Source organism: Euleptes europaea, chromosome 2 (assembly GCF_029931775.1).
Source record: "Euleptes europaea isolate rEulEur1 chromosome 2, rEulEur1.hap1, whole genome shotgun sequence".
Lineage (NCBI taxonomy): Eukaryota > Metazoa > Chordata > Lepidosauria > Squamata > Sphaerodactylidae > Euleptes > Euleptes europaea.
Genome location: NC_079313.1, coordinates 45,644,813 through 45,659,892, shown reverse-complemented (window position 1 = coordinate 45,659,892; position 15,080 = coordinate 45,644,813). Strand labels below are relative to the sequence as shown.

Genomic DNA, 15,080 nt, shown 5'->3' with positions numbered 1-15,080 from the left:
GGATTAAATGCTCACAAGTATCCACAGCTTTCACCAGTGCTCATAAAAAACCCCACCATGGCAATATGAAAATATTCATACACTTTCCAAATTAGCCTAAGTTTTATGGGTTACTAATTGAATTTTCATAAAGTATAAGGTTTCAATGGTTTATGATTTATATAGGCAATTTACCACATTATTTGCTCTGCAATGTATTACTGTATCTGCTCAAAAGGATAACCCTGAATGTAAGACCCCCCCCAAACTGAATATAACTACCTTATATGTAAATAAGACAATTTCCTCTTTTTCTGACAACGCACTTGGAAAAAACCTAGTCTTGTATTTGAGTAAATACAGTATCTCCTTGTGCTTAAGAACAGTACATGGATTTTTAAATAAACTGCATGATGACTGGTGGTTACGACGTTAAACAAGGATGATGAACACCGAAGCGTTGCCAAATTCAGGAACAGCTTCAGAGAAAAAGGAATTCCTACAAGTGAATCGTCATTTTGATAGGGCTAGGACAACTCTTGCGGGGGGAAAGAATAAAATGAGAATAGCACCCTTTAATTTCACCAACTTTATCTAAGCATCAGTCCCAGTACTAACCAGACCCATATCTGCTTTGCTTCACCAAGGTTGCTTCATCATGTACCTTCGCATCATATCCTGGGTTATGTGCTAACCATAGTTAATTTTTGACATCATGACAAATTATGATCAGAGGAAGCCAGGAAATGGAGTACTAAATGCATGCAAAAAAGGAATGGAAGGACAATATGAGCCCAGAAAGTTCCTAATCCTCTAAAGAATGGTTTAGAAGATTGTCTGAACTGAACAACTGGATTAAAATGACCACATCAAAGAAAGGATGAGAGGAAAAATTACCATGCTTGCTCCTATGACATTCAGTTTTTAGCACCTTTTAAAAGTAACGTACTTGAACTGAAATTTAACCATGTATTTTTAAAAATTTAAAGTTTACAATAAAAACCATTTTAAAATCATCATCAATTTATATCCACCCTGAAAGTGTGGATAGCAATTGTTTTTCTTTACATAGGTTACCTTCGTATGCAAAGGCAGGAATATAAATGACAAAGACTTTGGAGAAGACCCGTGGGGCTAATGATAGTCTGAGCGGGAGTGCCCTGAATTGGTAGTGCTGTGCCCCGTAGGCGAAGCGAAGGAATTTCCTGTTTAAGGTATAAATTGGGATGTGTAGATATGCCTCCATCAGGTCAATGACATGAAGGTCCCTGGGAGAGTCTCCAAGTGGAAGCATTTTGGCTGGACAAATTTGAGGTCCAAGATGGCACACCAGTCTTTGTTCTTTTTGGGAATGGTGAAAAAGATGAAGTAGACTCTGGAGGACCTCTCTTCCGGAGGGACCAGCTCAATGCCTCCTATGCTCTGGACATACTGGATTGCTTTCAGTGTTCTTTCGTGTTTTTGCAGTCTGTTCGACATAAGCGAAAGGATGAAGTGATCTGGCGGAACTCTATTTGGTAGCTCACTTGAATGAGCCGTCGGACCCATCGTTCTCGTTCTGCCTGATCCCACTGGTCATGGAAGAGTTGTAGTTGTCCCCCCACCTGGGCAGGATTGGCGTCACTATCGCTAAGGATTGGAGAAGCGGTCGGGCTTGTTGGGCCTCTGGTTCTGGTACTGACCGGGCTTGTGAAATGGTTTCCTCCTCTGAAGGCACCCCATCCGTTGGACCAGGCCTGGTGTCAAGGTTCGTGTTGTGAGTGTGGAAGGCAGGAAAGGATCAAAAGGGCGGGAATGATGAGGAAGATGAGCTCCTGCTGTCCTTCCTGAGACTGTGTGGCGTGGCTTTCTTCTTGTCCCTGGTTTCCACCAGGATTAATTCTAGCTTGTCTCTGAAGGTGTCTGCCCTAAAACGGGTATGCCAGTAGGATGGACTTGGAGGCATAATCCACCTGCCATGCTCAGAGCCACAGTGCCTGTCTGGAAACTGCGTTGGAGGCCATCGCCCTTGCACTGAGGGTCATGGAGTCCAGTGTGGCGTCCATCAGAAAGGTGCTGGGAGGTGCGGGGGTTGTAAGCCTCTCTACTGCTCCTCCGGTGAAAATCTCTCTCTCCAGATAAGGGGGAGAGGCGGGGAGAAGAAATTGTAAGGAATCTGCCTCCATGTTGGGTTGCTTCTTTGGAGCAATCCCAGCTGCTGCCTTCCCTGTGCGAGGCAGGAGGAAAACTGAAGAGGGTGGGTGATTCCAGGCAGGAACAGGAAGTGAATTTGATCCTAACTACCCTGACCACAGGAAGGGGAATCACTCGTCTCTCCAGATGCCCTCCCCCTCAGAATGAGAACAGTAAGTCTCAAAATCACAGACACTTCATACCAGATAGCCTTGTCAACAACACTATTTTCATCAGATACTTTAGGAAAATGCTCTCTCTTCTAGGTGCTTGACTTTCTAAATTGCTCTTTAAACTTCCTTATTGAGCCTTTGATTTCTGTGAAGGCCACATTCTGAGTCCCTATAAAGAATACCAACTGATAAGTGTATTCACCTTAACTTTTACAGTAAAAAAGAGGTGACAAAATTTATTTAACTTCAAATTCATGGCGATTTTACTCTGTATTCTGCCATCCAGTGATAGCTATAAGATAGTACTTCCTATTTTCCTTTATAACATTTTCTACCCAAAATCCTGATGTTACCTAACATTATTTATTTACTTCACTTTTTATATCTGACCTTTCTCCCCAACAGGGACTCAAAAAGGCTTACATTTTATCCCCTGCTTAAGATGAGTGTGTGTTAACGGGTCGAAGGTCATCCAGCAAGCTTCCATGGTAGAGTGGAGATTTGAATCTGGGTCTCCCAGATCCTAGCCAGATACTCTAACCCAGGGTCCCCAACCTTTCTGAGTTTGCAGGTACCTTTGAAATTCTGACACAGCTTGGAGACTACAACCACAAAACGGGCAACCACAAAACAGGCTGCCGCAGGAGGCGGAGCCAACCACAAAACCTCAGGTCAGGGAGCAAGGTTATATATACCTCTAATAGTAACTCTTCAACATTTTAGGAGGAAGCTCTGTTTAACAGGATGCTTTTTAATCTACACAACCAATCAAAAGCTCTGTTATTAAAAAGCCCCACCACTTTCTAAACACACTTGGGGGGCACCAGGATAGATGTCGGTGAACACCATGACACCTACAGACACTGTGCCAGGGACCCCTCCTCTAATTAGTACACCATGCTGGCTCTCTTTAATTCCCTTTAAACCTTTTAATTCAAATTTGGCGGTGGAAAGTGCTGTCAAGTCGTAGTTGATTTATGGTGACCCCGTAGGCTTTTCAAGGCAAGAAAATTCAGAGGTGGTTTGCCACTGTCTGCCTCTGTACAACAACCCTGGACTTCCTTGGTGGTCTCCCATCCAAATACTAACCAGGGCCAGCCCTGCTTAGCTTCCAAGATTGGGCTAACCTTTAAAACCCATTAATTTAACTCAGAGATTAACAACTAGCCAATTAACAATTTTCACTTGGACTGATCCAAAAAATCTTGTTAAACAATTATTGTATTGAGATCTCCAATTACTATCAGTCCTGTTAAAAGAAACTTAAAACAACAAGTACTCCAGCCCTGTAATCCTGTGTCTAGGAACTACAGCAAGTACTCAGTCCAGAACTTGTCTGTACTCCAGCAAAATTATTTAAAATGAAACAGATTCAGCTCAACAGATTGCCATTCAGATGTATATTCTGCAATAACTGTAGGATTGTACAGTTTAGTTATTTACATGCAGATCAGAAGCAGAGATCCCTGTTCAACAGAACGACTTTGGAAACTGTGGTATCCATTTTGGTTGAAGGTATTTCTTTGGATAAACAATGCGCTGATTTATGAAAGAACATTTACTCACAGGCAGGAGGTTATTTATTTATGATCCTTACAGCTGCTCATTCTTCCCAACAAACAGTACTTTAGTTTATCACAATCTGGCAATTTCACAAGTACTGCCAGGAAAAGCACCAGAACTGATTAAGTAAAACTGATTGGAACTGTACTTACTAGTTTTGCTTGTTGAGCATTTACTGGATCTCCATACTGTAGCAGTGCTTGAAACTGGTTATTCTTTGTGAATGTGATTATTTTCAAAACTGCACCAAATTTAGAAAATATCTATTTTTTAAAAAATAAACAAAACAGAAATTAATACAGAGTTCTACAAATTACAAAAGAATGTTGCTTAATAAAACATGATAATTGTGATATTGAGATCCTATATAAAATATTTCCTGGGAATTGTGGTATTGACTTCTCAGTATGGATTTTCTACCCACCCCCCTCAAATCTAACAAAACTAAATGTACAAACAGGGCACTTTGGGATTCTCAGAAGTGTAGCAGTAAAAAGCAAACTGAGTCTAGCTTGTTCATTCCAGGCATTACATGCAAACCAGCACTGAATTTAGCCCTAAAATATTTTAAAAACAAAACGGAACTTTTCAATGGGTATGAGAACACACCACAAGCTTCCTACTTTCCCATTTTTAATACCTGATTGCAGCTAGTTCCCCCAATGTGTTCATATTTTAGTACCTTTGAATAGGACTTATTTCAATCAATTAGTGATTTGGTATTTTACACTTTTTAAAAATTGTAAGCCACCTTGAGTAAGACTCTGAAGAGGCGGCATAGAAATATCCTAAACAAATAAATACATCTGCCCTCAAACTGAAGCATGCAGCCTTCTGAGAATAATATCATTTATTTATTTATGGATAACATCATCTGACTTCATGCTTCTAGTGTCCCAGCATAATAGAAAAGAGGAACAACACTACTTCTCTCTCCTTATAAACTCTTCTGCCACAGGAAAAAAAATCCCAAAAAATGTGGCATGTTTTTCAAACATCCCAAATATGGGAACTATTGTACAATTTTACCAGTTCAGCAGCACCTTATATCCCCAATATACTATTTTCAGTTGTTCCTAGACATAACAATATGGATATAGGAATAATTTTCATTTATGACTCTGGTGGTTGTGCATGTGTCTTACAACAAAATAATAACTTTTTCTTCCTTTCAGTACAGCGATATCCATTATCCTTTTAAAATAAAAAATCCTATTCCTTCCCTTATTTTTATGACTACTTCACATTTCTATGAATTAATACAGCATCAAAGACAGCGACATGAGAATACTATATGTGTCGTTAAAATGAACAGAATATATCAAATCAGATATTGAGTTTTTCATCATTTCCTAGGTCTATTTCTTTTCCCCTGTAATCACCCCTTCAACCTGGAGCAAACAGAGGTAAGCATGCTGCTCATGCCAAGAACAGTAACATGTCTAGTTCTGTCACTTCCCTGTGAGCAACTAGTAGAATTTACCTCATGGCATGACATCCTACATTCCCCAACTGCCAGTGGCTGATGACAGAAAGCATGGAAATACAAGGAACTGTGACATCGCCACACAAGGCAAGTAACAGATGTTACAGGGGGTGAAGAGAGAAACAGACATATTTTCAGCAAAAGTACATTACATTTGGGTTGGCCTTTGTTCAAAACGTAAAGGGGGGAAAACACAGAAAGACTTACTTGGTGGAGAACATCAAGGGTTACGGGGTAGTACATATTGTCAATAATTATTCTAAGGACAGGGCTCTGAGCCGGAGTTACTGCACTTTCACTAACTGCGGTTCCACTTATGGGAGTATTTGTTGTCTGCACTGCAGTCACTGCCTGTAGAACAGCTTGAGCCCGCTGAATGTTAAAAAAAAGAGAGGAAAAATATTCAAAACAAGAGATCAGGTGGGAGATGTCTATATACTTAACAGCTTCCCCAAACTACCTTTGAAACAGTCAGAGAGAGAATGACATAAATATTCCAATGTTTTCCCATCCTTATATGAGATAATACTTTATGTCAGACCTTCATATTACTTGTACATTTCATTCAATCTAGATACTGAAGCAGAGTAGGAATCTAACATTTGTTATCATGTAAAAGATGCATATTATATGGAGTAAAATCAGTATGGCGGGAGGTCTCATCTGCCCCATAAGCTGAAGCACTAACATCAGCAAAAGAGAAGATGTGGATGCTGAACACTGGTGCTGGCTTCTTGGCAATAAAATAAGACCATCCTCTTCACACTGTGTTTTGAACATGAGCAGCAGTTGGCAACAACAGTTCTCTACAACAAGTTATGTTCATTAAACACTTACGGATAATAGGATAATCAAAGCACAAGACTTCACTTGCAAAGTGAATTTTGCCCACCACTCATTCCCACTGCAGACCCAAGCCCTCTTGAAAAGCCCATGGTGGAGATTGAAAAGGCAAGGGGAGGACTTAAGAACTAATGGGATGTGGCCCAGAGGACTGCCGCTGGAGAGGAAAATCTGAAGAAATCTAGGATCCCACTTTCTGTAAGCAGAAGTGCCATTTACTCACAAAATACCTTTAGATTGAATCAACCTAACTCCAATATAGAAGTACATTACAAAAAATGACTCTTCCACTCCACTTTTCCACACGAGTGTGGGGTAACTTGATAACACTTATGTCAATAAATCTACTTTGTGTTATAAAGTCTACTGGACACATTCAGAAAAAAAGATCACCTTAAACCTTGCAGCCAAAACCCAAGAAAATCCAAAACATTTATAAAAATTCCATGCTTTACCTATTTGTAGCACAAACAAGGCATAATTATTACATTGGGTTACATGATTTTGTCAAAACATACAAGAGGATTTTACATATTGTACTCTTAAGAAGGCAAATAATATCCATGTAAAAAAAATGAAGTGTGCATGCCAGTAAGAAAAATTATAAAGGATGACTACTACTGTACATTCTAAAATAATTATCCAAGCTACAGTGCAAGAGTGAAGATCACACAATTTACATGATCTCACAATTAAGTGAATAATAAGAGTGAGAAAAAAGATCTGGTAAACACCATTAGGGAGCCCAGTGGCACAGAGTGGTAAGCTGCAGTACTGCAGTCCAAGCTCTGCTCACGACCTGAGTTCGATCCCAACAGAAGTTAGTTTCAGGTAGCCGGCTCAAGGTTGACTCAGCCTTCCATCCTTCCGAGGTCAGTAAAATGAGTACCCAGCTTGCTGGGGGTAAAGGGAAGATGACTGCAGAAGGCACTGGCAAACCACCCCGTAAACAAAGTCTGCCTAGTAAATGTTGGGATGTGACGTCACCCCATGAATCAGGAATGACCCGGTGCTTGCACAGGGGACCTTTACCTTTTTAAACACCATTCAGATCAAAATTCATTTAACATTAAGTGTTATTTTGACAATATTTGAAGTTGAAATACTGATTTTCCCATTATAATAAATGTTTTAAAAAACCTTAAATCCTAACCCAGCTTTAAATCAAAAGCTAATGGCTCTGGATGCAGTGAGCATCCCCAAATGTAACAAAAGAAGCATCCAGCCAGTCTAATGAAGCATGAGTAGTAATCACATTGCAGCTATTTCTATCAGCTGAGTGAGCCTGCTTTTACAGATGGGGCTCCCTTTCTGGACTGTGGTGCTTAGGTGCAACTTTATACTGAAATCAGTAGAAGTAGTTCCCTTTACTGCAGGTACTGACTGCCGCTTATTTTACAGGTCTCTGAAAGACTGATTAAGATGCTGTAATACACACTCAACTTTATTGATTCTGTATCTTTATGCTCTCAAGTAGATAGCCCTGCTGCAATAAACAAACAAAAAATAAAATAGAACTACAACATGTATTGTAGCTATTCATTATATTATATCAAAAGGACTATGTGACAGAAAACATATAGCTCAGAACAAGCATTGGAGAACTAAAAAATGTAGTTTAGACATTTGTAAGTTATTTTCTGAAGAAAAAGATAATATTTCTAAAATACGAATTAAATGTTAACAAGTGACATTTGTTTCTTAATTCATGACATAACACAAACGACAGAAAGCATCAAAGTTGTTAAGTTATAAATTGCAGCACCCACCCACAACATATTTACACATAGCAATTGTTGGGGAACAGGATCCTCTCAACCCTGACTGGGAGCAGTAGAAAGAGGGGGGAGATTTTCAATGCCTCCATCAGCAGCTGCTAAGACAAGCCGGCACTCTAAGAGTCCGGTGCCCAGCTGAGTGGCAGCAGTAGAGTGAAGGGACCGGGGTGGGTGGGGGGTGGCTGCTGCTGCTGCAACAAGCTGACCTTGGTAAACCTCAGGAAGACAGGAGTGGCAGAATACCATCTGGGGAAACAGGCTTGCCTTTATCATGACAGGCCAGTTCTGTAGTGGGAGAGTGTTCCACTGGCTGGGGAACAATCACAGCTGTGGGAGAGACTGCCTCCATTCTCTTCAGGGTGAGGCATTTCCCTAAGAGGCCAAGAAGCCCATTCCAGGCACGTGTAGCCTGCAGGGCTACCTTCAGAAGGGAGTGGAAGCCAGCTGATGAAGAAGTACCAGCTCCTTGCTCCTAAGCTTCCAGGAGGAGGGCTGAAGAAAGAAGAAGGAGCCAAAGTACTGTAATAACCCCCTTCCGTCCCATGCTGAGGCTACTGAGCTCTTCCTTTTGAGGGTTGGTGGTAGTGAGGTGGATAGGAACCCCTCCAGCCCAATCATGCCAACATGCACAATCTTGGTTTTAATTACATTTGATTACTGAGCACTTTGTTTTCAAATTCCTTCTAATTAGGCCTATTTATTGCAACATTCCTGGTTGCTATAAAACTATAAAAATCTCCTTCTGGATGCACACCTTAACGTGGTGAGGGGGTTTGTGAGTGTCAGAGAAGCTGAGAGCAATACCGTAAGGGGTCTAGACTCTATCAAGAGACTAAACTCCTAGCAGAGTCACTCAAGACGGAATGGTCACAGCTGAGACACCAGACAAAGATGCATCCACCCCCTTAAGGGATCAATGGCCACATCCGCAGAAGAGAACAGGCAGTTCCAATGGGGATGGGGGTAGAGGAATCCCTGAAGGTTAGCTACTGGGCAGCAGCAGTAGTGGAAGGTGACACTGGCGGAAGATCTTTCGTAGACAACAGCAGTGCCACTACGGCTAACTCTGGTTAGTACTGCGCAGAAGAAGGCACTGGTAAACCACTTCTGACCAACCTTTACCTTGAAAACCCTATGATGAGACAAACCAAAATGAAAAAAGATATAGTGCTGGAAGATGGGACCCCCAGGTCGGATGGCACTCAATCTGCTACTGGGGTAGAGCAGAGGACAAGTACGAGTAGCGCTGTTCTTAATGATGCGATTGGACTAAAGCCGAAAGGACGTTCAGCGGTTGACATGAATAGATGCAAAAGGAAAGTCAGAAGCTGTTCGACGCATAAAATAGGAACATGGAATGTGAGAAGCATGAATCAGGGTAAGCTTGAAATTGTTAAACAAGAAATGGAACGTATAGACATTTCAGTCCTGGGAATAAGTGAATTAAAGTGGACTGGATTAGGACATTTTCAATCAGAAAATTACAAAGTGTTTTATTCAGGGAATGACAAAAAGAGAAGAAACGGAGTTGCTTTATTAGTGAGGCAAGATGTAGCAAAGGCAGTCAGGAGCTATAATGCAAAGTCTGACCGAATAATATCAATCAGACTTCAGGGAAAGCCTATCAACATAAGCATCCTTCATGTTTATGCCCCAACTACAGATGCTGATGAGGAAGAAATTGAAAGTTTTTATGCCAGTGTTCAGGAAGAAATTGATCACACACCTAAACAAGATATGCTGATAATCATAGGTGATTGGAACGCAAAAGTAGGAAACAAAGCAGAATCAAATGTTGTTGGCAGATTTGGGCTAGGAGCACGGAATGAAGCAGGAGAACGCCTCGTAGAATTCTGTGAAGACAACTATCTGTTCATTGCAAACACATGTTTCAGGCAACCAAATAGACGATTGTATACATGGACATCACCAGACGGCCAGTATAGAAATCAAATAGATTATATAATTGGAAGCAGAAGATGGAGAAGCTCTATTCTCTCGGCCAAAACAAGATCAGGAGCCGACTGCGGTACAGATCATGAATTGCTAATATCGAAAATAAAGATAAAGCTTAAGAAAAACACCAAAACATTCATAGAACCAAAATACAATCTAAGCAATATTCCGGAAGAGTTTAAAGACCATGTAAGTAACAGATTTGCATTACTAAGTTCAAGTGAATGTAAACCTGAAGAACTATGGGTGGAAACTAGAGATATTATCAAGGAAGAATGTGCAAAGACTATTCCTGTAGCCCAGGGGTCTCAAAACTGCAGCTCCAGAGCCGCATGCGGCTCTTTGGCCCGCTGAGTGCGGCTCTCCGAACTTGGTTCGGAGCCCCTGCTCTTGCACCCGCTCGTGCCGGCAGCCGGGCTGCGGAGATGGCGCGCCTGAAAGAGAGCGAGAGAGCGGGCAAGCGGGCGCACTGTCTCCCCCCCCCCCGTGGAGAATGGCCGGGTCCCCCTTTCCCTTGCCCTCAATGGTTGGGAGGTTAAAGCCTCCCCTCCCCTCTAGCCGCGTGATTGCTGGGCGGGCGGCTCGGCAGTTCCTGCCCCCCCCGCCTATCAGCTGTTGGGCGGGGCGGGCTTCCTTTGGTAGACCTGGCCTCCGGCTGAGTCCCATTGGGAGGCCATGTCTACCCACTGGCTTTCTTGGCGGTAGACCTGGACTCCGAGGAGAGAAAAAGTCCCCCTTCAGAGGCCAGGTCTACTGCCAAGAAAGCCAATGGGTAGACCTGGCCTCCCAATGGGACTCAGCCGGAGGCCAGGTCTACCAATAGGCTTTTATGGCGGTAGACCAGGCCTCCAGACGAGGACTCCGGACGGGGAGGGGGAAATGGCAGGGACTTACAATTTAATTTTTATCAATAAATAAGATCACTATTAAGTTTTATTCAGTGTACCTATAGTTTAATTAAGACTTAAAACTTTAATTAAAGTTTATTAAGTTAATAAACAGTGTGCCTACCTATATAGTTTAACTTTAAGAAATTTGGCTCTCAAAAGAAATCTCAATCGTTGTATTGTTGATATTTGGCTCTTTTGACTAATGAGTTTGCCGACCCCTGCTGTAGCCAAAAGAAAAGAAAAACCTCGATGGATGTCTGAGGAAACGCTAAAAATTGCCAGAGATAGACGAGAAGCAAAAGTAGAAGGTGACAGAAATAGAATCAAAAGTCTAAGTGCAACGTTCCAGCGACTAGCACGTAGAGACAAAGAGACCTATTATAATAACCAGTGTAAAGAAATAGAAGAGAACAACAAAAAAGGAAGAACAAGAGATCTGTTCCACAAGATCCAAGAAATCAAAGGGAAATTTAAAGCACGGTTAGGCATGCTGAAAGATCAGCATGGAAATACATTAACTGAACAGGACAAAATAAAGAAAAGGTGGGAACAATACACTGAAGAACTATACAGAAGAGATGAAAGGATAAAAGATTCTTTCCAAGAAGAATCTTTTGAAGAAGAACCTACAGTTTTAGAAAGTGAAGTGAAAACTGCATTGAGAGCAATCGGGAGAAACAAATCACCAGGAGCAGATGGGATATCAATAGAGCTATTCCAAGCCACAGAAACGGAGTCCATCAAAATCTTGACAAGAATATGCCAACAGATATGGAAAACAAAACAATGGCCCACAGACTGGAAACAATCCATTTACATTCCAATTCCCAAGAAAGGAGACATCAAAGATTGCAACAACTATCGGACCATTGCATTAATTTCTCATGCAAGTAAAGTGATGCTCAAAATCATACAGCAAAGGCTGTTACCATATATGGAACGAGAAATGCCTGATGTTCAAGCTGGTTTCAGAAAAGGAAGAGGCACTAGAGATCATATTGCAAATATATGCTGGTTACTGGAGCGTACGAGAGAATTTCAGAAGAAAATCAGCTTGTGTTTCATAGATTACAGCAAAGCTTTTGACTGTGTGGATCATGAAAAGCTATGGCTGGTTTTAAAGGAAATGGGTGTGCCACAACATCTGATCGTTTTGATGCGCAACCTGTACTCTGGACAAGAGGCCTCAGTTAGAACAGAATATGGAGAAACGGAATGGTTTCCAATTGGCAAAGGTGTCAGACAAGGATGTATTTTATCTCCCTATCTCTTCAATCTATATGCAGAACATATAATTAGGAAAGCTGGATTAGATTTAGATGAAGGTGGAGTGAAAATTGGAGGGAGGAACATTAATAATTTGAGATATGCTGATGACACTACATTATTGGCAGAAAATAGTGAAGATTTGAAACAACTATTGCTGAAAGTTAAAAGAGAAAGTGCCAAAGCAGGACTACAGCTGAACATCAAGAAAACAAAAGTAATGACTACAGGAGAATTACACAACTTTAAGGTTGACAATGAGGAAACTGAAATTGTTCAAGACTTTCTATTCCTTGGCTCCACCATCAACCAAAAGGGAGACTGCAGCCAAGAAATTAGAAGGAGATTGAGACTGGGAAGGGCGCCCATGAAGGAGCTAGAAAATATTTTGAAGTGTAAGGATGTGACTCTGGCCACCAAGACTAGATTAATTCATGCCATCATATTCCCTATTACTATGTATGGGTGTGAAAGCTGGACAGTGAAGAAAGCTGATAGGAAGAAAATAGATTCCTTTGAAATGTGGTGTTGGAGGAGAGTGTTACGGATTCCGTGGACTGCCAAAAAAACAAATCAGTGGGTTATAGATCAAATCAAGCCTGAACTGACCCTAGAAGCTAAAATGACTAAACTGAGGCTGTCATAATTTGGTCACGTCATGAGACGACAAGAGTCACTGGAAAAGACCGTCATGATAGGAAAAGTTGAGGGCAGCAGGAAAAGAGGAAGACCCAACAAGAGATGGACTGACTCAATAAAGGAAGCCACAGCCTTCAATTTGCAAGATCTGAGCAAGGCTGTCAAAGATAGGACATTTTGGAGGACTTTCATTCATAGGGTCGCCATGAGTCGGAAGCGACTTGACGGCACTTAACACACACACACACACACATAAAACCACACATTTATCTAATTTTATGGTGTTTCTGAGTTTCAAGATACAGTTGGCACAATCTCGAGAAAGTGATGTCAACCTACCCACACTGAAAAAATCAATGGGACATATGCAAACAGTAGAACATATGCAAACAAGAATGCCAATGTCTTCAGTGGGGTTGAGATATCCTCAGCTTTCCCCAGGTTATATTCAGTATCTTTCAATTAAAATACTATTTCATCAATAATATCTTAAGCAATATGGTCAAAAATCTAATAGGTATCAACATGGGTATTTAAAATTAATTTAAATATTTTAAATTTTTGATATTGTGAAGGCATAATAAAAAGGCTATATTTAGTTAGCCAACATTTAGTTGAACTGATTTCAAACGGGCTTGCTTCCAACTAACTTGTGATTAAGGATTAAGGTTATTTCTCACTCTCTCACCTTAAACACAGACATTATAGCCTTTCTTGATGGATCTTCTCATGGACTTACCCTCTTTGCATCTTTTGTGACTATAAGTAGAGTCCTAATATAGCAACAACTGCAGGGATTCTCATCTGCTGCTATGCAAGTTTTAGGCTAATTCAAAGTCTGTCTTTATGCAACCCAAACTGACCATGTTTTCTCCATCAGATCATAAAACTGCTAAAGAACTAATGGAGTACTCAGTCAAGAGGACAATAAGTATATTTTAAATAGCATGGTTTCTCAAGTTCAAGTGAGTGGTAACAATAGGAAAAGCACAAGCAAAGAAGCTGAAATACTGTGAAGCTTTAGGATGGCTAGTGGCACCTAGCCCACTCAGAATAATGAATGTAGAGCCAAAGGCCTTCCTATATTTGTACTTCTAGACAAATACCATGGAATAAAGAAAGTATTCAAATTTCAGCATCAGTGGCATTCAACCAGAATCACTGAGAGGGCTCTATTTTTCTGACCACAAAACAAACATATTCCCCAAATATCATTACATTTAACTGGCACAGTTGATGGAACAGAAAATCCAATACCAAGACATTTTTAAAAATATCTGCTGCAAACTGGCCTAAAAAGGTGAAATGAAAATTTTACATGGCACACTGGCCATTGCTTATCAAGGGAACAGAACAAATGAGTCCTAAAAGCTACTGCTCATTATAGCACTATAAGTATGAGCAAGTAAAGAACACAAGAAATGACATCATTTGACATACGATGGGTCAGTGCTTCTCTAACATTCTTCATAGGAACATCAAACGCTTAAAAAAATCTTTCAAGTTAGAACCTGCAGGAGCAGTAGTTTTCCTGTTCAAGTAAGAATACTGTCTTGATTTGAAAGAACAGGTTCTAAAAGTCTAAGATCAAATTTTCCAGGGTGAATATAAATATATTGTTCAGTAACTGCATTTATGGGAAGAATAGATCAAATAAGCTGAGGTTACAAGCACTATGAAATTTAAATAGATCATTTATACTAGAAATAAGGGTTTGTTTTATATACAAGAAGGAAGAAAGTTATTTTTATGGGTGAACCTGAAGTTCTATTCCAAAAGCCTGAGGTTCTATTCTAAAAAAAGTCTTTAATTTGTCAAAATATTAAATATTATTAGATTTTTTTGCAATAAGTAAGTCTTCAGTATGCAGTTTCGCAACAAAACCCAAACCTCCTATAACATGTTTATGCAGAAGAACAAGTACACTGAGCTATGTATATATATTAGTAATCACTGCACAATTAACTGTAATCCTTATGAAATGCACATATTACCTGGTTCAGTGTATTATCAGTCTTTAATTCTTTATGATTTGAATACTGGATATAAATGGGTTGATTACGAAGGTGAGGCGTCACAGCAGAATAATAATTAACCATAGTGATAGCCGCTTCTTCTGTTGCTAGCTCCAAAAAAGCCTATAATGAAAAAGTTTAAAAGAATAAATAATGTAATAAAGAAAATGAATAATTTATATTTCTGAATCTGCTGGCCACTCAGAATTCAGAGCTTAAATGAAAGTATAGCGAACTATACATGCACATAAAAGCCTTGGGAATGTGCCCCAATGGTGCACAGAATGCCAGAAGGAAATAACTGCCACTCTGCTCAGGCA

The 15,080-nt window shown here is 40.4% G+C and overlaps 1 protein-coding gene across 5 annotated transcripts in view; it reads right to left on the bottom strand.

Moving 5' to 3' along the window:
• Positions 1 to 15,080, bottom strand: part of PTBP2 (polypyrimidine tract binding protein 2) — an 81,560-nt gene that overhangs the window by 27,537 nt on the left and 38,943 nt on the right. For all 5 annotated transcript variants that reach the window (XM_056867469.1, XM_056867470.1, XM_056867471.1 and 2 more), the window contains exons 5-7: positions 14,740 to 14,883; positions 5,581 to 5,745; positions 4,040 to 4,150 (exon numbers count right to left, since the gene is read on the bottom strand). In XM_056867469.1, the coding sequence (XP_056723447.1) occupies positions 4,040 to 4,150; positions 5,581 to 5,745; positions 14,740 to 14,883 (420 nt within the window). The remainder of the gene's footprint in view (positions 1 to 4,039; positions 4,151 to 5,580; positions 5,746 to 14,739; positions 14,884 to 15,080) is intronic.